At 44.5% G+C, this 24,620-nt stretch overlaps 1 protein-coding gene across 20 annotated transcripts in view; it reads right to left on the minus strand.

Annotated features, from left to right (window-relative positions):
* LOC130165294 (protein unc-80 homolog) overlaps positions 1–24,620 on the minus strand; it is a 47,521-nt gene that overhangs the window by 17,263 nt on the left and 5,638 nt on the right. For 7 of the 20 annotated variants that reach the window (XM_056370416.1, XM_056370412.1, XM_056370422.1 and 4 more), the window contains exons 8-34: positions 16,773–17,046; positions 16,519–16,653; positions 16,165–16,381; positions 15,411–15,551; positions 14,408–14,676; positions 13,950–14,285; positions 13,711–13,842; positions 13,099–13,246; positions 11,386–11,436; positions 10,734–10,882; positions 9,667–9,830; positions 8,473–8,571; positions 8,020–8,228; positions 6,179–6,285; positions 5,742–5,895; positions 3,878–4,050; positions 3,540–3,752; positions 3,305–3,440; positions 2,957–3,090; positions 2,649–2,826; positions 2,332–2,571; positions 1,890–1,987; positions 1,597–1,800; positions 1,383–1,490; positions 1,138–1,276; positions 701–882; positions 465–596 (exon numbers count right to left, since the gene is read on the minus strand). In XM_056370416.1, coding sequence (XP_056226391.1) covers positions 465–596; positions 701–882; positions 1,138–1,276; positions 1,383–1,490; positions 1,597–1,800; positions 1,890–1,987; positions 2,332–2,571; positions 2,649–2,826; positions 2,957–3,090; positions 3,305–3,440; positions 3,540–3,752; positions 3,878–4,050; positions 5,742–5,895; positions 6,179–6,285; positions 8,020–8,228; positions 8,473–8,571; positions 9,667–9,830; positions 10,734–10,882; positions 11,386–11,436; positions 13,099–13,246; positions 13,711–13,842; positions 13,950–14,285; positions 14,408–14,676; positions 15,411–15,551; positions 16,165–16,381; positions 16,519–16,653; positions 16,773–17,046 — 4,522 coding nt within the window. The remainder of the gene's footprint in view (positions 1–464; positions 597–700; positions 883–1,137; positions 1,277–1,382; positions 1,491–1,596; positions 1,801–1,889; positions 1,988–2,331; positions 2,572–2,648; positions 2,827–2,956; positions 3,091–3,304; positions 3,441–3,539; positions 3,753–3,877; positions 4,051–5,741; positions 5,896–6,178; positions 6,286–8,019; positions 8,229–8,472; positions 8,572–9,666; positions 9,831–10,733; positions 10,883–11,385; positions 11,437–13,098; positions 13,247–13,710; positions 13,843–13,949; positions 14,286–14,407; positions 14,677–15,410; positions 15,552–16,164; positions 16,382–16,518; positions 16,654–16,772; positions 17,047–24,620) is intronic. The other 13 variants (XM_056370430.1, XM_056370427.1, XM_056370429.1 and 10 more) reach the window with 7 other exon arrangements.

Genomic DNA, 24,620 nt, shown 5'->3' on the forward strand with positions numbered 1-24,620 from the left:
TGTTGTTGAGATATTTCAGTCTGGACCAAGGTGGTGGACCAGGCTAAAAATAACCCCCCCCCCCCCCCCGGGGCAAATTAAATAAAAGCAATCTGCATTGTTTTTTTTGGGGGGGGGGGGTTTTGGGTGAACAATCCCTTTAATTTTGCAGCGCACAGCATTAAATTTACACTGAGTCTAAAGCAACCTGACCACCCAACCCAGGTCAGGTTGTTTGTGATGTCATATCCACAGGTGCATTTGAAAGTCAGTATGATTTACATATTATGTACGTTAACTACACCTCGAAGTCCAAGCTGATTCAAAAGTAATAATAATAATAATTATAATAAGGTCAGTGTTTCTGATGCATTCAATATAAAACATATTATTATTTTCTATTTGTATAAATAAGTAATAGTAAAGTAAGTTAGTAAATGTACTGAATGCATAAGGCAACTCATATAAACAGGGCTCAGACTTACAGACTGATCTTCATTGATTGGGTCCTGGACGCTGCCAGTGTTCTGGGGCACCCAGGGGGGGTCGAATATGGGGACACAGGGCATGCCCAGTATAGGAGATGGCAGAGTGAAGTTGATGCTGGGTGGAGGAATCTGAAATAAAAAGACAAATGTAGTACAACACGGGTCAAAGTGAGACGGGAGGACGACTTTCCTTTTTGTGGATGTAGAAACATGACAATATGATTATTCCGTACCTTAAAGATCTGCTGGGCTCCTTCCTCCATGCGAGGCCACACCTGGTAGCGGAAACGCCACAGTGTGTAAAACTTCAGGACGGAGTTGATGCGCTGGCAGGCCTCCTGGTGCTGGAACTCGGCCATCATCATTTCGGTCACCGCGTCGGGGACCTTTACCGCACACAGAAGGAACATGGCAGCTGGAGGGGGAGTAAAAAGGGCAAGAGCGAGGACATGAAAAAAGAGGCAGGGATGGAAAGGGCAGGAAAAATGTGGTTGGGGAGAGATTATGACAGAGGGCAAAAAAGAAATAGGAGAAAATGGAGACTGCTAGAATAACATGTCATATGTGTTTTCATAATTTAAACTTCTGAACACTTATAAACTCTGATAGGCACAACAACCTACAGAGGCAACCCACGGATCACCGACACTCAGCCTGACGGTCGACTCACCGGCCGCGGCCGCCATGTGTTCGTCCACGCTCAGCAAGAGCTCCCAGGCCGCAGGCTGGACGTCTCCGTACATGTCGTCGGTCAGGATGGGAGCTGCTTTGATCAGTAGCGAGAGCGGCGCCGGAGACAAGCTCATCACCTGAAAGAAACACGAAGCATTAAATAAAAGGAAAATGGAAAGTACTTGTTTACTTCCTTGACAAAGCTCTGAGGTTAAAAGGTAAAGCATCCAAAAACCAATTCACCTGGTTGCGGATGTACTTGAGCATGCCTGTATCTTTCTTCCCTTCTGTGTTGGAGTCAGTGGGTCTTCTCTTCATGGACGGGGTCCTCAGACAAGACTTGTCAGAGCACTGAGGGCAGAGAGACGTTTATGAACCACCATGAAGAACTAAACCCATTCCTTTATTGATTCATTCATCCAAGTTTAAAGCGGGACAGACAACTTGTGAAACGAACCTCTTTGTTTTTCTTTGCGCGTGCCCCGATGTTACCAGAGGAGGCGCTGTCTTCCCTCAGGCTGTCCACCGTCTCGCCGTACACAAGCTTGATGGCGCGGACCAGACGGGCGCAGGAGCGGCTGTGGTGCTGGTAGCAGTGCGGATGGCAGAAGTCTATATGGGTGCAGATGAAACTCTGCTGGTTGCACAGCAGGATCATAATCTGAGAGAGGAAAAAGGGGAGGGGAGGGGAGGTCAGTATGTAAGAGGGAAACACACGGGTACACGATCCACACATACTGATATACGTACATGGAGCCAGGACATGTTGCGGTGGTAATTGTCCTCTGCTCCTCCTGAGCTCGGACCCTCTGGCTCTATGCTGGGTTCACTGGTGCTGAAGGGACTGCCTGCAACCAGGGAAAAGGACACACATATTACAACAGAAGGAAATATCCAAGGTCATTTCCATTTCTTAATAAATGCTATAAAACAAATGAGACTTAAATGAGAGTTAAATCACAGGCCACTTTTCCTTCCTAAATCCTGTATCTTGCTGTTGTGAACAGGATGCTGTTAATTAACCCCCTGCTTTCTCCTGCATCGTTCATTGTACAGTTACAGCTTTTTCTATTTATCATTAAAGAAGAGAAAGCACATGCTTAAAGCAGTATTCTCACTGCCGTCCATCCCAACAAGCTCTACTTCCTTTTAATGAACAACATGAATGACTTGAATGACTCCACGACTTTACCGATGTCAGTAACAGTGTCCCTGCTGTGTGTTTGCGACAGCAGGCCCTCCTCGTTCTCCGACTCCGAGTCCTGCCGAGACAGCTTGGTGCTCTTGAGGCTCCCTGCCCGGCGTATGGAGGACAGGGAGCCGCCCTTCTTCACGCGGAAACTGCGGGCTCCTTTGATCTGAAGCAGCCGGGAGCCTCCGATGCGAATCTTACGGATGGGTGCTGGGGAGGACGGAAGTGGGGAGAGATTATCTGCAACCATCAGTGAGTAATAAGCAAACGGCAGTAACAAAAACGAGTGAGCCGGTGTGTGTGACATCGGGTCTCACCCTGGGTTTCCTGTGTCTTCTTGTCATCGCAGGTGGTGTCCGACTTCAGCGTGTGGCTGCTGCTGTTCAGCGAATCGTGTCCGTCCTCGTCATCGAGGATACCTGCAAAGCTGATCTTCCTCTCGTAGCGATGGCGGCCGAGCTCCGGGTCCAAGCGCAGGCGGCAGCTGTCGAGATCCTACAAGCGGATATGTGAGCATCATCAGTGCAACATATATCCGGTGAATGTTTTAGTGCATATTTTTGATTCATGTTTCCTTTGGAAAAATACACACACTGAATGCACGGGTTACTGTGGAAGTACTGACCACAAGTGGCTCAGTGCGCGGGCGTGGTAAGCAAGGAAATGTCTCTCGCAGGAAAGTGGTGATTTCCAACAAGAGCTGGCAGGCAGCCATCTTTAGAGCAAAGGGGCAGCCACATTTTGTAGGATTGACTGTGTCTTCAGGCAGAAATTGATGTAAAATAAAATGACATGGTTAGAGCATTAACATGTTTTTGTCACCTTGTAAAAAACTTCGTGACATGTAATTACATAAAAAAGATGCATAAGTAAAGGATTTAAAAAAAAACCAAAAACAAACAAATCTAAACTATAATTTTAATAAAACCCTATCCACCAAAACTGTGTCATGAAACACCACAATGCGACTCACTGTCGTCTAAATAGTCTTCTTCCTCGTCTTCTTTTCTCATTCTCCGTTTGGTCTCTTCATCGTAAATGTAACCCAGAATGTTGGCAGGGCTCTCGCTGTCAGAGTGACAGAGTTCACTGAGCCTTGTGCCGATCGCCTGAGCAGATTAAACACACAGAGACACGCGCTCTTACATTTAGCGGAACATCATTATTAAGCGTCACCTTCTATAATCTGTGAAATCTTAAACACTCACGTCTCCCCACTGGCAGAAATGTTTGGCAGCGTTCCACTGGAGTTTCTGGTTTCTCTTGTTGCCGACAATAGGTGATCGGCCCCTTGACAGCCCTCTTTTGGTAATATTGACGTGGTGGCCTTTCATCCACTCTGGCCAGTTGCCACGGTTACAGCGGTGGACGAATCTGGCGCATTCCAGGAAGAGGGAGGCCCGGGCCACAACTGGAGCTTCCTGAAAGTAGCAGAAAGTAGATAAAGATTTTTTTTTTTTAATGTAATAGCTTTTGAATGCGCAGAACAGCCCGAGGTGACATGCATTTACAACTCCATGCATTGTTTCCAGAATGAAAAACACACCAGGTCCAGAGCAGCAGCGAGGATGGAGGCGTCAGGTATGGTCCCCGGCTCACAGCAGTTCAGGAGAAACTGGAAGCGTTTCATACCCTGTCGAATGGCGCCCAAATTGACCACGTTCTTATTCTTCATGGCCTCCTGACTGGCTGCTAGACGCTCCTGAAAGCCATGGGGACCTGGAGAACAAAGAAGAAGAGAAGAAAAGAGAGGAAGAGAGGAGAAGAGGAGAGAGGAGAAGAGGGTATAGCAGAACAAGTGAAGGGGATATTTTTGGAAAACAAGCATATTAAGGAGCGCTCTTTTGCACTTTTTTCCCCCCACGTGAACAGCAGCACTGAAGATTGCATTAAGACATTGCATGAAGCAACATCACCATCCAGGACATTTAACAAAAAGCACTGAAGAGCCACTGACAAATGAAGCTGAGTGAGAGATGGACACACAGCCACCGGCGGAGGTTACACTTGGATTTTCAATTCTACTTGTAGTGTATGATCTCACCGACACAAATTTTTTTTTGTAGCCAAGGCAACTTTCAGGTCTCTTAAACATTACATTCTTTTGTTTATTTCCTATATATGACATTGAAATGACAAGTGTAACCGTAGCCGTACAGAAGAAAGCTGTATGTGGACCATTCAGTATTATCGCTTCCCTGAAATTCAGGCATCGGAAAATACCACCAGACATCACCACAGAAGAGACGAGAGAGAGAGCGCTGACAGCGTCATGCTTGACGTAGCACAGAAATATGCTTCGCAGCAGAAAGATGGTTTCATAGATGTGAGTTATTCCCAGACACCTCCTTTCCTCTCTTTCCACCGTTAAATGAAACAGAGAGGAAGGGGTCGATTGTTGAGACAGAACAGGACGTGCATAGTTGGAAAGGAGGGAATGTAGAGTTGGTGAGACAACACACTGTTACGGAAGAATTTTGACTAATGAAATTAGAGTGATCTATTTTCTCATTATATAAGATGCTTCTTATCTTCTGCTTTTTTAGAAAGGATGATACATTTTAGGGGGGAACTGGAAACAATGACAAGTTGCCATTGGAGAGAAAAACAGACATTTTACACTCCACGAGAAGGTGAGTTTCAACACATCTGAATGTCTGGGTTTGTAAATCTTTAAAATTATATCATTTATATAGATTCATTTTCAGTGGAAATCACCGCATTGATGGCACTAATGGTTTGTTGTGTCTAATAAAAGGAGTACTCCAGCTATTTCTCCAGCACTTCCGGGGTAAAGTTAGGGGACAACATCGATGACATGTTGTAACAGTAGCACAAGCCGAGACGGGTCAGCACGTCAGCAAACTGATGCAGAAATGTCAACTTGCATTAGCCACCATAAGCTACAGGTCATACCAGGCCAAGTAAGGCTGCAGCAGCAAAACCTCAGAGTGCACTGACTTGAGCACGGGGGTGTTTTATTGCTTTTGCATTTAACTTTACATTTGTAAGAATCAAGAATATTACGTTACTTCCTCTGTCAATTGTTACATAGTCTTGCTTTTAAAGTGCCACCGCTGGATTGTTTTATGTTAACGTTTTATTGGCTGGTTTCAGGCCAATTATTCTGAAAAATAAAGTGTACTTTTACAAACTAGACATTTTGATGGGTTGAAAATGATACATCCAGGCTAACAGAGTGTAGCAGGCAGCTTTCCGGCGATGGAGAATGGCGTACGGAAGAATTGGCAGAAGGGAACAGACCACGACTTTTTGCGAGGTGAGACAAGGCACGACACCACACCGACAAAACAAAGAGGCTGGGACACAAAGAGAGAGAGAAATAGACAAAAAGGACGATGGGGGGGCGTGGGTGGGCGAGGGGCACCCTGGTGTGGGGGGAGGTCTACCATCTTTCTCTTCTGTGTGGTGAAGCTTGGATGGATTCCTCCTGCCAGACCTCCATTTACCGAGCCGCTTGAAGAAATTCTCCTCCTCGTCCCTGCCGTACTCCGGCCCTGCAGCGCCTCCCTCTGAAAGCTTCACCGCACTGGTGAACTTCACCTACGGCCACATAAAACACACACACACAAAATGTAGAATGTGTGGCCAAACATGCACAAACCAACTTAGCATCTTATACCAAGAAATAACGATCAAATCTCAATCACAATCTGAAATTTTCTTGCAGACAATTTTGACCAGATACCCAAATTTAGATCTGTACATTTTTTAAAGTAATTTGTGTCTTTCATAATTTATTCATTCAATTAACTGCTCAGTTTTTTTTCTGGTTATTTCATCTTCCAAGATAAATCATCACAGCCTATGTTAGCATCAGCCTCACCTTTGAACTCTGTCGTATGAAGGAGAGTCGATCCACTGAGCTGATATCCAGCAGGTCCTCCACACCGTCAGTCAGTCCAGAAAGAGAGGAGCGCTTTAGCCAGTTGCCTGGAGACACATGGATTAAAAAAAAAAAAAAAAAAAATGCACCTGAACGAACAACTCTGCAGAACAAAGGAAGGTAACGAAGCCACGAAATCTATTGTACACACTGGGTTATGAAGGAGAGTACACATGCACACACACACACACACACACACACACACACACACACACGGGGGGTGGATAGAGGACGGGGGTGGTGCATTCACTCACCGTTATTGCACATATATCACATACAATCAGGGTATTTAAACTCATAACAATTCACAGACTGAGGGATCATTCAAAATTGGTACAAAACAGGAACAAAACCAACTTTTTTTTTGCTTCTTTTAAGGTGACTGAAACAAAAGACCCAGGTCGAATAGTATTTGCAAATACAGTGTTATATTATGGTCATGATGCAAGGTAGATGGAGTGAACTATACTGCCCTATGAAGTCAGAAAAGAGAAAGCTGCACAACTGAAGGAAGGCATTTAGCTTTGTGGAATAAAAAAACTGAATTACCAAAAAATAAAAAATAAAAAATAAAATCAGGAAGCATCCCACCAACTAGCTTCCACTTGCTATAACGCTAGCTTTCTTACTTCAGCTTGTAGTTGGTTGATATGATTTGCAAATACAATTCAACCCGGGTCCGGAACACCGTGCACACTGGGAGAGATGACCAACACAAAAAAAAAAAAAAACAGACACATGACATCGATACTGTATGAAGATGGCTCCACATCCACATACGTAAGACAGAGAGAGTGAGTGGTAGGCGGACAGTCCCACGGCATGCTGAGGCACAAGAAGGGACACAAAACAGACCAAAGAAATGAAGTGACTTGGCCTCGCAGCAGGCAGTGTTCCAATGTTAGACAGACAAAACACATCATGTTTGAGTGAATTTCAAGATGAGGTATGGTCATGGAAATACATACTGTAACCAGAGCTAATATATATATATATATAAAAAAAATGATTTGGATGCTTTGCACTGAGAACAAACAATATTTTCCTGCATGTTGCTTTTAAGGTTAGTATGTAGAGTACGAGCGAAAGAAATTCAGATGTCCTTGACCAAAACTCCAAACTCTTTGGCATGAGCTTCTTTATTTAGCTGTTGAATTTTTTTTTTTTTTTTTAGGTGAAATAAAACCTGTTTGAAAAATATATAGGAAATTTGTTGTTAACACATTCCACAGCTCTAAAACAAAACTCTCCTTTCTTTTCTCTCTTGAAGATTTAAGCCCAGAATGATACGTTTATCTAGATCTTACAGTTGGAAATTTGGTTTGACCGACATTTGATTTGGGTAAATTCGATTATTTTTGTGCCCAAGCCCAAATCCAAAATAAAATAGTGACTGTTCCTGAAAACCCTTGTGATTATTTTTTAATGATCCTAGTCTTTTTTCTCCTTGAAGTTTACAGTCAAAATGTGAGGATTCACAGCTGTGTGCAAATGCAAAGTGGAGTTCTAGTCATGCAAATAGTTTTCAGTGACAGTGCTGCTCTGGTGACGACCACAGAAACAGTCAGAAATTTTATTGGTTGGCATGAAGCTCTATTGATGAGCAAGAATGACTTGCATTCATAATAATAGCTCCTCCATTAGTGCTTTTTCATCACACTTTAGTCCAAAATTACCTGTCGGTTTTTTGAGTTCTGGCTCTAAAAAAAAGAGAACAATTGAAGGTAAACATTTTTCAGGGTGGTGAGAGGCAGACTTGTTTGCGTAATATGTGCTCGTACCTATAGGCAGCTTCAGTTTCTTGCGAAGGGAAATACGACGGGATCTGGATCGAGAGCGCCGGTCGGTGGTGGTGCCGGAGTGGGCGGTGGTGCACTCTGAGGTGTCCTGCTCCGATTGGCTGCTTGTGTCGCTGGCGGCGCTCTGCGACTTGAACATCTTCCTCCAGAAATCCTTCCTGCCCAGCAGAGCGCCCGGGATCTGTTCTTCACTTGGGGGGGGGGGGGGAGAAAAGGAAGGTCGGATTTGAGGATAAAAACTTCACAAAAGCAAAGTTTAACATCGGCTTTTTACAAATTTGTATATCTCTTGGTATAAATCTGATATTTATTCTTTATCTAAGGGGGAGAGGAAGCAACAGGTATAGTTTTGAAAGGTTTTCCTATTTTGTGCAGAGAAATGGCAGCTGGGCTCGACATGGTGCTATATGGAGACACTGTGAGGTGAACACTCACTGTTCGGGTGTCTGGGGGGGTCTGCTGGAGATGTAGCTGCGACACTCATCTGCAGCACTGGACACCTGACCCTTCTCCCCGGACACACCCGCCTCTGACCTGCGCACACACACACACACACCCCGACAAACAGACAAACCAGCTGAAGTCTCCTGATGCAGTAGAGCGTACCCGCGTGGAAATGACGTTTAGCATAGCTCCAACGCTTTAGCTCTGATGGGGACTAGAAGAGCGTCATTGAAGCTTTAGATGTTTTTGGCAAAATGAGTTAAGCCATGATAACTGCCTGCTCCACATGTGGATGGAAACATTCCTAATTTATCAGTCAGTTACCGTTTTGTCAGTAGATTTGCCACTGTTATACTTATGATACTTATATAAAAACCATTAACTGCATTGATTATTTGTTATAGTTTCTAATTACTTACAGTGCATAGTTTTGCATGTTCACAATATTACATAACTTTTTGCAGTAAAAGAAAAGGGAAACACGTAGAAATATTGCATAAAAAATCTGCAAAAACAAGATGTGGTAAATATTTGTGGATATTACAAAAAAAAGAAAAGAAAAACCTAAAACTTAAAAATAATCAAATTCATAAACAAAATAATTGGTTGATTGATCATCCATATTACATACTCACGTTTTCCATCATCTAAATATTCAAGCTTTTAAAATGCCTATTTTTCAAGATAACGCCACAATTATGTAAATCCTACATGTGCATGTGCCCAGGTTTAATTATATTTTGCTCTTTAATTATTGACCTCATTCATTTCAAAATAGTGGAGGTGGCTCCCGGCAGGGCTGGCCAGTGCTACAGCCACATCATTTTCAAAATAAAAACATCAAATCAGTCACTCAAGCAAGAAAAACAGATGCAGACAGGACAGAAATAAACGTAAAATAAATTTGAAAAAAAAAGGCAAGCAGTGATGAGAAGCATAGCTCTGATTGGTCAGATAAGGAGAAATGTTGAAATAGGATGTCACATAATCAATCACTGTGATTGGATGAGAAATATTTTGTTACATTATAAGGGGGAGGGTTTTAAGGTCTATGCTCAAGTGCATTTCAACAGGAATAGACACATGGTCATTTTTGTCAGTCTTAACTTTTACTAGTTTACGACTGGACAAAAAAAAAAAAACCGATGTCATTTAGACAATTTCTGGCCAGTAACTAGCCAGTACCTCTTTGGTCCAGGCTGCTTGGTCTCTTCCTTCTCTTCGGGTTTCTTGGTGGTGGCGACCTTCTCGGCGCTGTCCAGGAGCGCGCTCAGTGCCACCCTGCGGAACACGTTGCCATGGGCCTCCTTAATGAACTGCACCAGCTGGCGGATGTCACAGTACAGACCCTGGAAGGGAAGAGGGTGACAAAGTGAGAGCGAGGCACGTGTGAGTCAAATGGTGTGTGCATGGTAAAGTTGTCTCAGAGGAAGGAAAAGGACGTGAAGAAAACAGTCAGGGCCTAGAATCGGGCTGATATTACTTCACAGTTAGCATCCAACAGTGTGTTTTTTTTCCCCACATACATATATATGCATAAATGTGTGGTGTGCAGGAGCACGCTCGCGTTTTGTCAAGGAACTGGCTCCAGCTTGTGAGTGGGTGGCCTCTGATTCTGTGCCATAATAAAGCCTGCCTTGAGAAAGCCTGTCATCTTCCGCCAACATACACAAGTCATGCCAGCCTCGAGGCGTTGTAGGCACCACAGAGTGGCCGTGGTACCTCATTGCTCTTAGAGGAGTGATCCGACTGTAGCGGGAATGCATGGACTATTTAAGTTTGATCAAAAAGATGTAAACAGTGACTCAGTTGGAGGACTAATATAGTGTATTTTGCCTGTTACAAGTTTGCTGTAATAGGCATCAGTTTCCAATTAATGTACAATAAAATATAAAGTGAAAAAGATCTGTGAAAAATGATCCATTCTGGGAAAGAACAGAGAATGGCTCAATGCTTCTATTAACAAAGTGAGATTAAGTACTTCTCATTTCCAATTCATCATGTATGACACAGCATTAACAGAGGCGACATAAGTGATTGTTCTTCTTTAGGCTCGGCACAAGATGAGCCATTAATAATTCAGCTACAACATCCTGCGAGACGAAACACGAGTGTCTGAATCTAAAGGGAGTACAACTGATATGTGAGGTGCAGACTGAATCAAGGGAGAGCCACAGAGATGGATAGTGGAGATGAAAAATAAACAGACATGGAGAGAGGCAGATGGGCCGATGACTTCACACACCACTCACCAGGTTCTCGGGGCTGTGCAGCTCGTGTGTGGTCGAGGCGCAGCGGGTGATGAGACACTTGAACATGCAGCCCACCACCACCGCCTCCATATTCTGGGCCACGGACTTGTTGTCCCCCGTGGTGAAGTTGTTCCCGAAGCCCGCCTTGTCTGGAAGCAACAGGGAAGCGGGAGAGACCACGGATCACACAGGGGGGCGGTTTAGTCAGCGAAGGGAGACAATTATTGACAGCTGACCAGCTTGAGTATAGAACAGTGAGCCCGTACAACAGGGAGGGAAGGGGGGGGGGGCAAAGGAAAAGGTTCATACAGCATATGGGGGAGAAGCAAACTGAAAAGGATTCTGGGAAGAGGATAAGGAATACATGCAAGTGACTAAGGCCTGCTATAAAAACATACAGTAGGGGGCTTATTCCCTCGGTCCAGTTAGATGAAACTTATTGTCTATGCAAAAAATATAAGCTCTATAAAAAAAACTAGATTTAATCATACAAGTGTAAATTTTGGAGTTGCAGGCGAGTTTTGTCACTTTCGGACAGAGTGAGGGGTGCAGCAATGGAAGCGGTGCCTAGGGAAGGGTCTGATTAGGTGAGAATATTCATCTTACTGCTAATATTATTGACTGTTATTGATTATTGATCATGTGTATCTACCGATGTTTCTTTTTTTCGCCCTCCTGGACCTCTCACCTGCACTGCCGTACTCTGCAAGAGAAAAGAGGCGGGGCACAAGTTGATTGACATCAGGCCAGCACAGACATGTACGCGGTGTCAGAAAGGACGTGGCACCCCACCTCCGGATGGAGGTGAACTTGAGACGCACACATACAGACTGCCACACGTGAAAATAACACACACACACCAAAAAAATTTAACAGGGTGCCCTGTTCACTTTCAGAATTAAAACACTCATCGGTTCAGTAACTTGCCAATTGCACAGTATTTCGTATCATATGACTTAATGGAGTTACCATGTACAAAACTTCAGTGCAAAACTGGCATGTGCAATGTGTGTCAATGCTCAGCAATAAAGCCACTGGTTGAGCAGTGATGTAATGGGCAAAGCTTTGGATTGGCAAGTGTACAGAATGGATGAGTGAGAAAGGAAGGTAGGGTTCAGCTCATTGAGGTGGATGAAGAAAAAGAGGGAAGATGGAAGCAGAAGGAGGACGACAAAAAGGGACACGGACAGGCAGAGTGGAAGGAGGAAGGTAAAATACAGATATATAAACATAGATAGCGCTGGAATGCAAAGTCGAAGTGCGGGGTGAGACAGCAGTAGTATAATTCAGCTTTGTCAACAACACTACAGCATAGTACTTGTCAAAAATGTCAAGCTAATCTTATGTTAAGTTATGTGAATCTTATCTTACTGCTCTATAATATTGCACCCAAATTAAACCTTTGAGTGTGATATAGATTTGAATAGTGATAATTGTACCAAAAACAATGTAAATGTCTGCACAGTAGTGCTGAAACTACTAGTCAATTAATCAACAACCATTTTGAAAGTCATTTATTAAGACAAGAATGTGAAATGTGAAAATGTACTGCTTTTTATATCATTGTAAATGTAAATATTGGTGCATTGGTCAGCCGATGTCAACTGACCAGTCAATAGCTGCTGGATTGAGTTGGAATTACATTTTGTTCACACATTCGTCATCCCTACAGGATCGACTGTAATAATGTCGGAGATCAAACTTTTCACCTAGTGCCGTCACCAGTTGAAAAAACCATCCAGTGCTTTTAAAAGCAAAAGTCAGCAATGCTCACAACACTAACTAACTGATGGTGTGCAGATATTATATTAGCATGTTCACCATTTTGCACCATTTAGCATGTCAGCATGCTAAGATTTAGAACAACAGAAGGCTGATGTAAATGTTAGTTTTGCAGGTATTTGGTCATGACAAAATGCTAATATGTTATATACTGAGAGGGTGAACATGTTAAAATTATACCTGTTAAATACGTTATGTTAGCATTGTGATTGTGAGCATGTTGGCACGCTGACTTTTATGTTTACTTAAAAGCATAGTCTCGCAGAGCTGCCTGACTCTAGACTTGCTGTCTTTTGTACATGCTGATATTTTGTAGACTAAATGATTAATTGATTAATTGAAAAAAAAGAATTGTCAGATTAATCAATAATAAAAGTAATTGTAATGTGCAGCCTTACTGCAGCGAATATCAACTTTTGCTGCATCAATCCCAACATGAATCAGTATCAGCATTCAAAACCAATGTCGTTCAAATCCTGATTCACTTTATTTTTTGCATTTGTTATCAGCGCATTTGCATTTTTTTGTATTTGTATTTGCATTCAGTCCCACTCACACGCACACACACACACCACATACTTACTGTCAGTAATGGGCTCCATGCAGAAGCCCAGCAACGCATGCAGGAAATCCACAATGTTATTGAGAGAGTCTTTGTTCACATACTCGCGCATTGTCTGGCGAAACTGCAGCTTGTCCAGCTTATATAGGCTGGTCAGGCAGTTCTGGGCCTGAAAGGAAAGATTTGGAACAGAATACACTGTGCATTATGAAAGATTTGCATGAATCAATGTTTTCCAAACTGGCATGCTTTGTCTCAAAAGTAAGTCAGTAAGAACTAAACTGGCTTTCCTTGCAGGATGTGCTATTTTCATCACTTTTCATTGATTCTCATGAAGGGTATCCGCCATCGAGATAGCATTTTATTTCGTCTTTACTCTTTCACCTACCGTAATAATAAAAAATATTGACCAGCATTGAAATAGAACTGCAGCTGCTCCTCACTCAAGTTACAAACCCGTCCATTTGCCCTCACAGGATTCATTCCAGTTTCATTAAACTTTTATTACACCAAAGGGGCCAATACGTTTAATAATAAATAAAAAAGAAATATATGTCAAGCATCACTAACTGTGCTGATTTGTGGAAGCTGCACACATGCAAAGGTCAGTTGAGTTCGAGAGACGAGTCTGACCTGCATCCTGAGGCGATCTCCTGACAGTCCGCGGTGCCCCTCGCCACAGCCGTAGGCGCAGCCCAGAGACTTGACTATCTTTATCAGCATGGTCAGAGCGAGGCGATGGGTGCTGAGGCCAGAGCCTTCTTCCTGTTCATGGAGAAGTGAAGGACACAAGCTTAAACACACAGGACTTTTATGATATCCTCTACATTTATAACCTCTACAACACACCTCTGAATACAGTTTGAACACACCTTTTTATCATTATCCTTGTTATTCTTCACATCATCCTTGCTCCCCTGCCCACTCCCTCCACCACTTCCCCCTCCTCCTCCACCTCCGCCTCCGTCTCCCCCTCCACCTGCTCCCGGGACTGCTCCGCCTCCCTGGGCGCCTCCTCCGAGCCCTTGACTAGCCTGGTCTTTGGCTCGTGCCTCCTGGTTCTCCTTGTTGTCGGGCTTGGACAGTTTCTTGCCCATGCCGGGCACCACGCCCAGCTGCAGCAGGCAGTCGATGATGTTGAGGGCCACGTCGCAGATCCTGGAGCTGATGTCGTGACTGAGGACAGCGTAGAGTGCTCGTAGGACAGCCTGGAATACAAGGGGAAGGGGAAAAGGGTGAGGAACTGAGGGTAATTTGCAAAACAAAAAACATCTATTTCAGTTTAAATTCTCACTGCATTTGTGCCTGGGAATCATTTCAAGTCACTTACAGTGAGGTCAAGCATGCCATTCTTCAGCACAAAGTTGTTGGTCCCCTCGATGTTCTCCCCTTCCTCCAGACAGGAGTAGTTGATGCAGGAGTCGGTGAGGCTGCGCGGCAGGTTGGCGCAGGCCAGCGGCTCCACAGGGATCTCAGGGACGGCGACGGGGTTGCAGAGTTTCTTCATGTGCTCGGTGAAGAAGTCGGCGTAGCCCACGTTGAAGGACGCCACTGTCGTGTTGAACGCCGCCATGGTGATGGTGGAGATCTGAGATCGGACTTTAGGCAACAGAGGGGAGAGCGTTGTCGTGTATTCTGATTATAAGATGTGCCATCATGATTATATGTTCTATTGTGTCTTTTTTCAACTCTTATTACTGGAACCTGTTCTTTAATTCCACTCAGATTATCTTCTCTATGGATTTCCACTGAAAGTCACACAGGTTGGCACCTCGCTGTTTGTTCTAAACGTAGAAAATTATATTCTGTTCTAAGTAAACCTATTAGCATGCATTTGATGCAGTGCGGAGCATAGTCCAAAGCCAACACTATTATTTGTATGTAAATTGGCACTGTCACAACAATACTATTGTTATATAATCCTGTCCTAATTGTGCTCTACTCAGCAGGCCTCAGAGGAGCCAGCAGCATCTGTCCTCCCTTTGTTGTGGCTGATGAATAGTAATGTGATTATAGTTTTCCTCTTGCAGCAGTTCCTAATTTCTTAATTTTGTTATATTTTCATATATTTTCAAAGTGTGTTTGATGTTACTTTGAACTCCCTAGAAGCTGCACTGAGCATTTCCTATCCTCTAGGTATTGACTTTAATCACTGCTGTGTGCTAACTTGCTATTTTTGAATGGTTTGGAATATATATTTCTATTGAGTTGCAAATCTATTCATGTTTCAGAAACTCCTGACTTGTCTCAGTCAAGGCTGGCTCTTAGCTTGTTCTGGTCTCAAGATTGATCTGAGTAACATCTCCTGGACCGCATCTGCGCCTTCTCCTTACCCTCTTTGACGGTGTTATCGCTGTGGCTGTTGGAGTGGTCAGGCATGTCTCTGAGCAGAGAGTGGTGGGAATGAGAGTGTTTGGCGCTCAGGCTGTCGGCGTCTGCAGCTGTGTCTGTGCTGCCCCGCCGCGTGAATTTGCCTGGAAAGTGATGCAACACACACATTTTCCAGGTTCAATTAAACGCACACATACATAATACAAACACACGCGTATAAAAATGCCAGCTGACTATCAGATTCTGCTTTTGTGTGACAATCCTATGATCCCCAGTTTATGGGGTTTTCTTGCTTCATGCTTCTTGTTAATTATGAAATAAATACTTTATGCAGCTGCAGGTTAAAACATCTGTATCTCATATTTGACTTATAATTGTAGAATTTACATTTTTTTCTGCACCTTTTTTAAAATTTTGCTGGTAATGGAGCTTGTTTGAAGCAGCAACTAAGCTGAGTAGATACATAACAGTATCTTAAAAGGGGGGCAATGGGTTCATGGAAAGAGAGCTTTAAAAAATCACCAACTCCGGATAATAATAATAAGTGTCTCTATGCCTTTGGCGAATTTTAATCACACTTCTCTGTGAGAGCTAATAAGAAATAGCAGTGTTAAAGAACTGGCCTAATTCACGAGCTGACAGCTAGATCCAGGCAGAATCCTCTGACTCACCAAATGGGAGCTTAGGGGAGAGGAAGCAAGTGCTGTGAACTGGTGAAATGCAATCTATTTTCATTATGAACAGCACTCTGTATACCCATGATGGTGGCCTGCCAGCCCCCGCGGTCCAGAGCACGTCGGTCGTCCCCCAGGCCGGAGAAGCTTCCGAAGGAGAAGGTGCTGCGGGTGGGCGAGACGTCCAGGTGGTCCTCGTGAAGCAAGAAGGGAACCCCCATGCGGCGCTGGCGCTTCTTTCCTGTGTGATGGAAGGGGATAGAGCCCTTCCTCTCCCGGTCCTCGCGCCGGTTCTTAAACTGAGAAGGAACAGGAGAAGGAACTTCCCGGTAAGAACCACAATCCTTATGTGTAAAATTAAATCAGAAAAGTAATCAATTTTGCATGTTTTGAACATGTCAGCACAAACAAAGGCCCCTCTGTAAGCCTGTCTGACCTTTTTGAAGATGTTCATGCCCAGGTCGGAGGAGAGGTCGGGGACTGCCTGTCGACGGAGGTTAGTCAGAGACACCTTTGCAAAGGTTTCTGTGCTCAGAGATTTGCCCTCTTCATTGCATTTCAGACTCATATCCTGCAAGACACAGCACAGGACGCAAATAACCCAACAGTCAGCGCAGCATGAATATCAGAAAGACTACATGAATGCATCCTGATGACAGTCTATGGAAGGAAACATGGGTGCGCCACTACCTGGGTCTTGTGAGTGTTGACCAATGAAGGTGTCGCAGCGACCATGGAGCTGCTGCGTGGGCGTGGCAGAGGCGTGACCAGGGGTTCCGGGGTGCGTTCGGGTCTCTCCTCCAGAATCTGCCTCAGGCGCTGGAGGTAAAACATCAAGGCCCAGTGCACGCCCTCTTCCGTCCAATGGGGCTGCAGCAGGCAGCGCAGCACCGCCACATCAAAGTAGGTGGCATAACGCGCTCGCTGGCCCTCGGATGTCGGCAGGCCGGCAGGGGCTGAAGTCCTGGAAGGAGAGGAAAGTTAAAAAGTGCTCCCTCACCTGCTATTAGTGTTGGGACTCAGTCATTCAATAGACCAAATGTTTCTTTGCTCCACTGGACAAAGGAATTCACACCCCACAGTTCCTCACGGTTCACACCTGGGGATGACCCTTCCCCCCCACGGACCCCACTGGCCAGCCAGTGTGGGCCAGCGTGTGACATGTGACCCCCTAAGGTGTCACAAACAAAACCAGTCTTCTAGACCCCTTCTCTCTCTCTTCCCTTCTTGGCTTGCTCTGGAGAGCAGCTCCAGCCCTCTCCTCTCGGTTCTTCAAAGGGCAACAAGGCCCCAGCCCAGGTCAGCTCTGCTACCTGAGAAACTAGCTCTCTCGCCGGCCTGCAACCAGCAGCCTGCAAACACTCTTCTCCTCCACAACAGCGACCTGCTTCGGATTAACTGTGAGTGAACCAAATCCTCTTCAGAATCAGCGGCTACAACACAAGGCCAGCTGATTTTCCAAGCAACAGGAGTCGTAGCAGAGTTAGCATGGAACAGCTAACTCTGTGAGGAGAACAAAGGAGATACCAGCAAGCAACACAGCCAGACAGGACTTTATTCCACCAGGAAACCCCCCAAACTCACTGGATTTTACAAACCACTGGAAAGGACCTCTTTGCTTGTTCCAAGGATCGGGTAATCTTAACGGACTGGGCCTAACCTCTCCCAGCACAGCATAGCACAGCACAGCATAGCTAATCAGCAGAAGCCTTAACTTGTTAATGTACTTGTTGATTGATGTCTTGTTGTTGTAATGTTTGCTTAGGTTGTGGTCAGTCATACAGTTAATCGAGTACTCGTATGTTCACACACATAGCAGTACGTCTCAGTCCTAGAACCTGCATGAAGCTAACCTTCCCCCTCTAACCTGGTACCATTAGATTACATGAGCTAGGCTAACAAAGAAACTCACACCCTCCCTCTCACACACACTAGGTGGTCTCAGCGGCCATTTTAGTAGTTTCTTTGTTTACCGCCATCTTTGTAGTCTTCTTTGTTCAGGTCATGTGGTCACAGTGACCACTTTGAGTCGGCCATCTTGCCTTTGTCTGTGTCCCCACAGACACACACACACACACACAACACACACACACACACACACACAACACACACACACACCTGTATATGCTAGATTAGACATTGTACTTTACTCTGCTCCATTGTGAATAAATGCCTTTTAAGTATAACTACTGGTGTGTTTAATGTTGCACAAGCGTGGATATTGCCAACCTCTACTCGGTAGAATTCCAATCCTTCAACTGTAATTTACTATTGATTTGGTAATTTGGTAATAGTTAGTAAGCTAATGGTTAATCAGAGTTCCAGATTAATGGTAATAAATTGAGACTAAAACCATATTGGCTATTTTGCCTATTAGTTTAGGCTGGTGCCCCGTGAACTTTAATTCATTTTAAAGTTATTCTTTAATATTAATATTTTTAATATTAATATTTTCTTAATTTGTGATAGCCAATAAATTGATAAACAACCGAAATCTAACACATTTGGTGTCCAGCTCATGAGGTAGAGTACTGTTAACATAATGGTGCCGCCCGTGTGAGGCCGAGTACTAATGATTTCCAGTTACTAATAGAGCTCAGACCCAACATAATGGTGCCCCCGTGTGAGGCCGAGTACTGTTGGCAAATATTCATAATTGTGCAATATTAAATTCATAATTTGGCCAAAACCGCAAAGGTTGAAAAAATTTTTTAGTCCACCACAGGAGTAAACGTCCAGGTGTACTTACAAACAAGTGCACTGTGGTGAGAATTGGTTTACTAATTTTACCTTAAGTAATATTAGACGTCCTCCAGTTATTAATAGCTAACACTTAAGCCTTAGTATCAAGAGCCTGCTATTGTTGCTAACAATTCCAGTTGAGTTTAGTCTGTAGGAAATGTAAGAACCTCAGTTCAGCATTTGAATACCACGTGTTCAATGCTATCTAGTAAAGCTGTCAGAATTGCTGCTCCCTTTAACATTAAACACTGTGTGCCGACAGCCCTGTGTAACACAGAGAGCTTATACCTGGCTGTTACTGCCAAGCATTTCAGCCTGAGTAAGAAATAGAGCCTGAGATAGAGCCACAGCGTGCTACCAGCCCTGTGAAACCCAAGTTCTGCACCTAGCTGTTACTGCCTTGCATTACAGCCTGAGTCAACTTGAAGAGATAATCTTTGGACTGTTACTGCCTTGCATCTCAGTCATTGCTTTTTGAAACATTTCTTAAGCAGACAGTAAACCTGCACTTGCCTTTACTGTCCTTAATCTTTATGCCCACTAGTGTAGCTGCCCCTCCTCCACAGGAAGCTACCCCCCATAGTGTAGGCCACTGCATTGTTTAGTTAGGCTAGTGTACTACCAAACTACACTACAAGGTGTCTGCCAGCGCAACACCGCAGCCAACTATATTGCCTTCTTGTTTTGTGAAAAACTTGTTTAACCTCCCTCTTTCCCAGACACAACAATGGAGAACTCCTGTGTAGAGCAGTTTATTTCTTCCCTAGCACAGAGCCTGAAGCCTGGCTACCTAGAATTTATCAGCAAGTTAAATTCCAGTGAGTGCAGTAAAGAAATAGACTTGCTACTCAGTGACAAAGGTGATGCTCAGACTGCATCCAAAGGCCCATTGTTAAGATGTGTACTGTTGAACTTCCACAGGCAAACCAGCATTTCACTTCAGAGCCAAGCAGCCCTAGAGGAGGAGGTAAAATCGCTTAGAGCTCAAAATGCTTTTCTCCTCCAAGAAGTTAAGGAAGCTAACAAGAAAGCCATGCGCTACTTAGGAGACCTGCATGCAGCAGAGTTAGATCTCTGTTCACACAAGGAAGAATTGTTAAGGGTTAAATCAGAATGCTTTGTTCCACCACGATCGGTCAGTGCTTGTGATTCTGGTTTCTCTGCTTCACACTCTTCCCTTAATGACAGGTTAACTCCGCCTCCACTCAAAGGATGGGACAAATTCCCAACTGACCCTAAGTCCTGGGAAATGAAGTCAGCTCCTCAACCTCCACTGAGAGACAGAGGTTACACCCACCTGACTTCCCATCTTCCTGAAACTGACACTGAAGAGACAGGTAGTTTATCCGGTAGAGGATATTCATGTTCCCATCAGCCACTGATGCATAACAGTTTCAACTGTGCTCACCCCTCCAACAGAAGGACCAAAACTTTTCCGGACTGTTCAGCCTCCTCTCTGCACCTCCATGAGAGTGATGACCGCTGTTCAGCTCCTTCCTCTAGTCCAGCTAGCATAGTCTCGCCTTCATCAGTAGGAACCTCACAGTGCCCCCGCCTCGAAGCGCTTGAGTTATTAGCAAAGGACATTGAACATTTTGATCCAGACAGCTCTGATCAACATATTGAAAACTACTTTAGGGAGTTAGATCACAACTTAATTGATTTGCCCCATGCAACCCAAAGGGAGAAAACTAAACTTGTGTGGAAGACCAGCTCAAAAGCAGTCCACAAGTTTATGCAATCACTGCCTCCCAGTGTCAGAGATGACTACAAAAAGCTCTGTCAAGCACTGACAGAAGAATTCTCTCCTGCTGCGGATGAGATAGAATCTTTGGTTGCAGCTTCTCAAATCAAACACTCCCGCCATGAACATCCCAATGACTTTTACCAACGTTTGAGGCATGCATATTTTCAGGGTAGGAACACACCAGGCTTAGAGCAGAACTCCACCTTCAAGTCTTTGTTCCTACGAAACCTCCATCCCTGTGTACGCACTCATGTTACACTGATGACGCATCAAGGTAAGCCCACCATGCAGGAAATAAAGAAAATGACAAAAATGGCTTGGGAAACCATGGTCAATTCCAAGGCAAGGGGGAAAACAACTGAGCCTAGCAACTCAAACACCTTAGCGTCACACAGACATGTAACCTCAAAAGATCACCCTCAGAACAGATCGAAGGGGGGTGATAAAAGGCCACATATGGGTGGTGAGCGTAACCGCCACGCCCACCAAGTGCGTAGAGATAGGCACTCCCACAATAGGAGCAGGAGACGGCCTTACGCAGAAATTCTGGCTCAGACACAGGACCAGTCAACACATGGATCAGACAATGACCACGTCATCTCTGACCACGTTAACTCAGACAGTGACAATGCCTCTGAATGTTCTTCCTTCAGCTACTCAAAGTGCTACAGCTTGGTGCCACAAGTTAAGGAAAACTTAAAGCTCCGGCGCTCCAGAGTTCGCCGCACTGAGTACTGACAGTAAGTAGGCTCAGGGTACCTTACACTCTTCCAGATGGACTCAATGGGTTTGTCAGCAGCAGCAGCAGCAAACTAAATTCTGAATCAAATCAGATACAAGTTTAGGACACTGCATATACATGGCACACTCACCCAGACACTCCAAATCTTGTCATTCTAGGTGCCACCCTCTATATCTCACCTTAACAAACTAACATCACTGACTTTCCAGTCCTCACTAACACCATGAGTAACTAGGAAACATGTTAGTTGTTTTACACTTTCGATCTTTGTGGTTATTATCTGAACTCTGCTTTGTAACCTGATTGTTCTTGCTTAGCCAAGATAGATAGTGTTGACAAATGCCCGGATGTTACCCCTTGAATGAACTGACAAATGAACTATACATTATGCTCTCAGGATGACACGTCAGGTGGCATCCTGACAACAAAGGGGGGACTGTTGGGACTCAGTCATTCAATAGACCAAATGTTTCTTTGCTCCACTGGACAAAGGAATTCACACCCCACAGTTCCTCACGGTTCACACCTGGGGATGACCCTTCCCCCCCACGGACCCCACTGGCCAGCCAGTGTGGGCCAGCGTGTGACATGTGACCCCCTAAGGTGTCACAAACAAAACCAGTCTTCTAGACCCCTTCTCTCTCTCTTCCCTTCTTGGCTTGCTCTGGAGAGCAGCTCCAGCCCTCTCCTCTCGGTTCTTCAAAGGGCAACAAGGCCCCAGCCCAGGTCAGCTCTGCTACCTGAGAAACTAGCTCTCTCGCCGGCCTGCAACCAGCAGCCTGCAAACACTCTTCTCCTCCACAACAGCGACCTGCTTCGGATTAACTGTGAGTGAACCAAATCCTCTTCAGAATCAGCGGCTACAACACAAGGCCAGCTGATTTTCCAAGCAACAGGAGTCGTAGCAGAGTTAGCATGGAACAGCTAACTCTGTGAGGAGAACAAAGGAGATACCAGCAAGCAACACAGCCAGACAGGACTTTATTCCACCAGGAAACCCCCCAAACTCACTGGATTTTACAAACCACTGGAAAGGACCTCTTTGCTTGTTCCAAGGATCGGGTAATCTTAACGGACTGGGCCTAACCTCTCCCAGCACAGCATAGCACAGCACAGCATAGCTAATCAGCAGAAGCCTTAACTTGTTAATGTACTTGTTGATTGATGTCTTGTTGTTGTAATGTTTGCTTAGGTTGTGGTCAGTCATACAGTTAATCGAGTACTCGTATGTTCACACACATAGCAGTACGTCTCAGTCCTAGAACCTGCATGAAGCTAACCTTCCCCCTCTAACCTGGTACCATTAGATTACATGAGCTAGGCTAACAAAGAAACTCACACCCTCCCTCTCACACACACTAGGTGGTCTCAGCGGCCATTTTAGTAGTTTCTTTGTTTACCGCCATCTTTGTAGTCTTCTTTGTTCAGGTCATGTGGTCACAGTGACCACTTTGAGTCGGCCATCTTGCCTTTGTCTGTGTCCCCACAGACACACACACACACACACACACACACACACACACACACACACACACACACACACACCTGTATATGCTAGATTAGACATTGTACTTTACTCTGCTCCATTGTGAATAAATGCCTTTTAAGTATAACTACTGGTGTGTTTAATGTTGCACAAGCGTGGATATTGCCAACCTCTACTCGGTAGAATTCCAATCCTTCAACTGTAATTTACTATTGATTTGGTAATTTGGTAATAGTTAGTAAGCTAATGGTTAATCAGAGTTCCAGATTAATGGTAATAAATTGAGACTAAAACCATATTGGCTATTTTGCCTATTAGTTTAGGCTGGTGCCCCGTGAACTTTAATTCATTTTAAAGTTATTCTTTAATATTAATATTTTTAATATTAATATTTTCTTAATTTGTGATAGCCAATAAATTGATAAACAACCGAAATCTAACACATTTGGTGTCCAGCTCATGAGGTAGAGTACTGTTAACATAATGGTGCCGCCCGTGTGAGGCCGAGTACTAATGATTTCCAGTTACTAATAGAGCTCAGACCCAACATTAGCTAATGCAACATGACTTTTCTATGGTGCACAAGTACCAAAACATAAACAAACAAGTGCAGGTTGAGCCCACAGCGAAGTCAGTTACTACATGTTACACTTCTTGTTTACACCCAAAGCAGATAGGGAGATCAACAGGGCAGCAGAAGTTATCCAGAAGGAGCAATGGAAGTAAAAGATACTAAATTGATTTAGGCAATAAAGAGGTAATGAAAAGAAGTGACAGTGACATTATAGGACAGCTGCCTGATCGAAAAAGTAAATGGTTGAAAGTGAAACACAAACTGGAGCACTCTGTGTGCGTTCTGAGCCTTTCCAATACTGTCACAGCACTAACTACAAACACAACAATTACACTAAATCATCGCCTTTCCTGTTATATTAGCCTGTCATGAACTTGCTTCATTAATAATGCATCAAAGGAGGATGGTAAACAAGGGCAGAGCCTCCCTCCAGCATCATTGGAGGAGCGGCAGGGAGAGAGGGAGCCTAAGCCTACGTGAGTCCACTATAAATAAGCTGGAATGAAGGTCAGCGGTTGGTGAGCTGCAAAAGGTATAGAGCACCGTGCACTGTGGAGGAGCATTTGATATATATATATATATTGATACCATGAGAGAGAAGGAGAGAGAAAGAAAGAGAGAGAGAGAGAGAGAGAGAGGGAGAGGAAGGCTTTTAATCTTGGCTGTTGTAATAAACGGAGCAGGAAGAGATGGTCGATATCTACATGAATCACTTTGAGAGAGGACAGCAGAGGGAGGCTGTATCATGTTTCACTGTCTAGCCAAGACACATAGACACTCTGCCTACTGCTGTTGTGTCAGGTTGCCGTAGAAACCGAGTGACGACAGCAACCCCAGGCCCGCCGAGAGGCAGCGGCCCAGCCCCCCGACTCCATGCGGTAGAGAGATGCAGCAGCCAGCGGTTGCCATGGAAACTGCCTCAGCATCAGCAGTGCTCTGAGTGGCGCGCGATGCTGCGCCATGGGATGAATAAGCTGCATTAATCACAGGAGCTGATGGTGGAAATATCGGGGCGGTGCAGCAAAGAAGGGCGTGTACCACAGGGAGCAGATACAAATTTAAACTCCAACAATGCCCCTGAGTTGACAAGGAAAAAGAAAAGACTTTGGATTCAGGGGACATTTTGATTATATGCTTGGATTGAAATCTGCTGGTGTGGGCCAACTTTACAGCCCCACCCCTTTCTGGATCCATACAGTAAGAATCCAACATATAATTTACACTCATCTCACCTCTCTCCTTACCCC

This window comes from Seriola aureovittata, chromosome 24 (assembly GCF_021018895.1).
Source record: "Seriola aureovittata isolate HTS-2021-v1 ecotype China chromosome 24, ASM2101889v1, whole genome shotgun sequence".
Lineage (NCBI taxonomy): Eukaryota > Metazoa > Chordata > Actinopteri > Carangiformes > Carangidae > Seriola > Seriola aureovittata.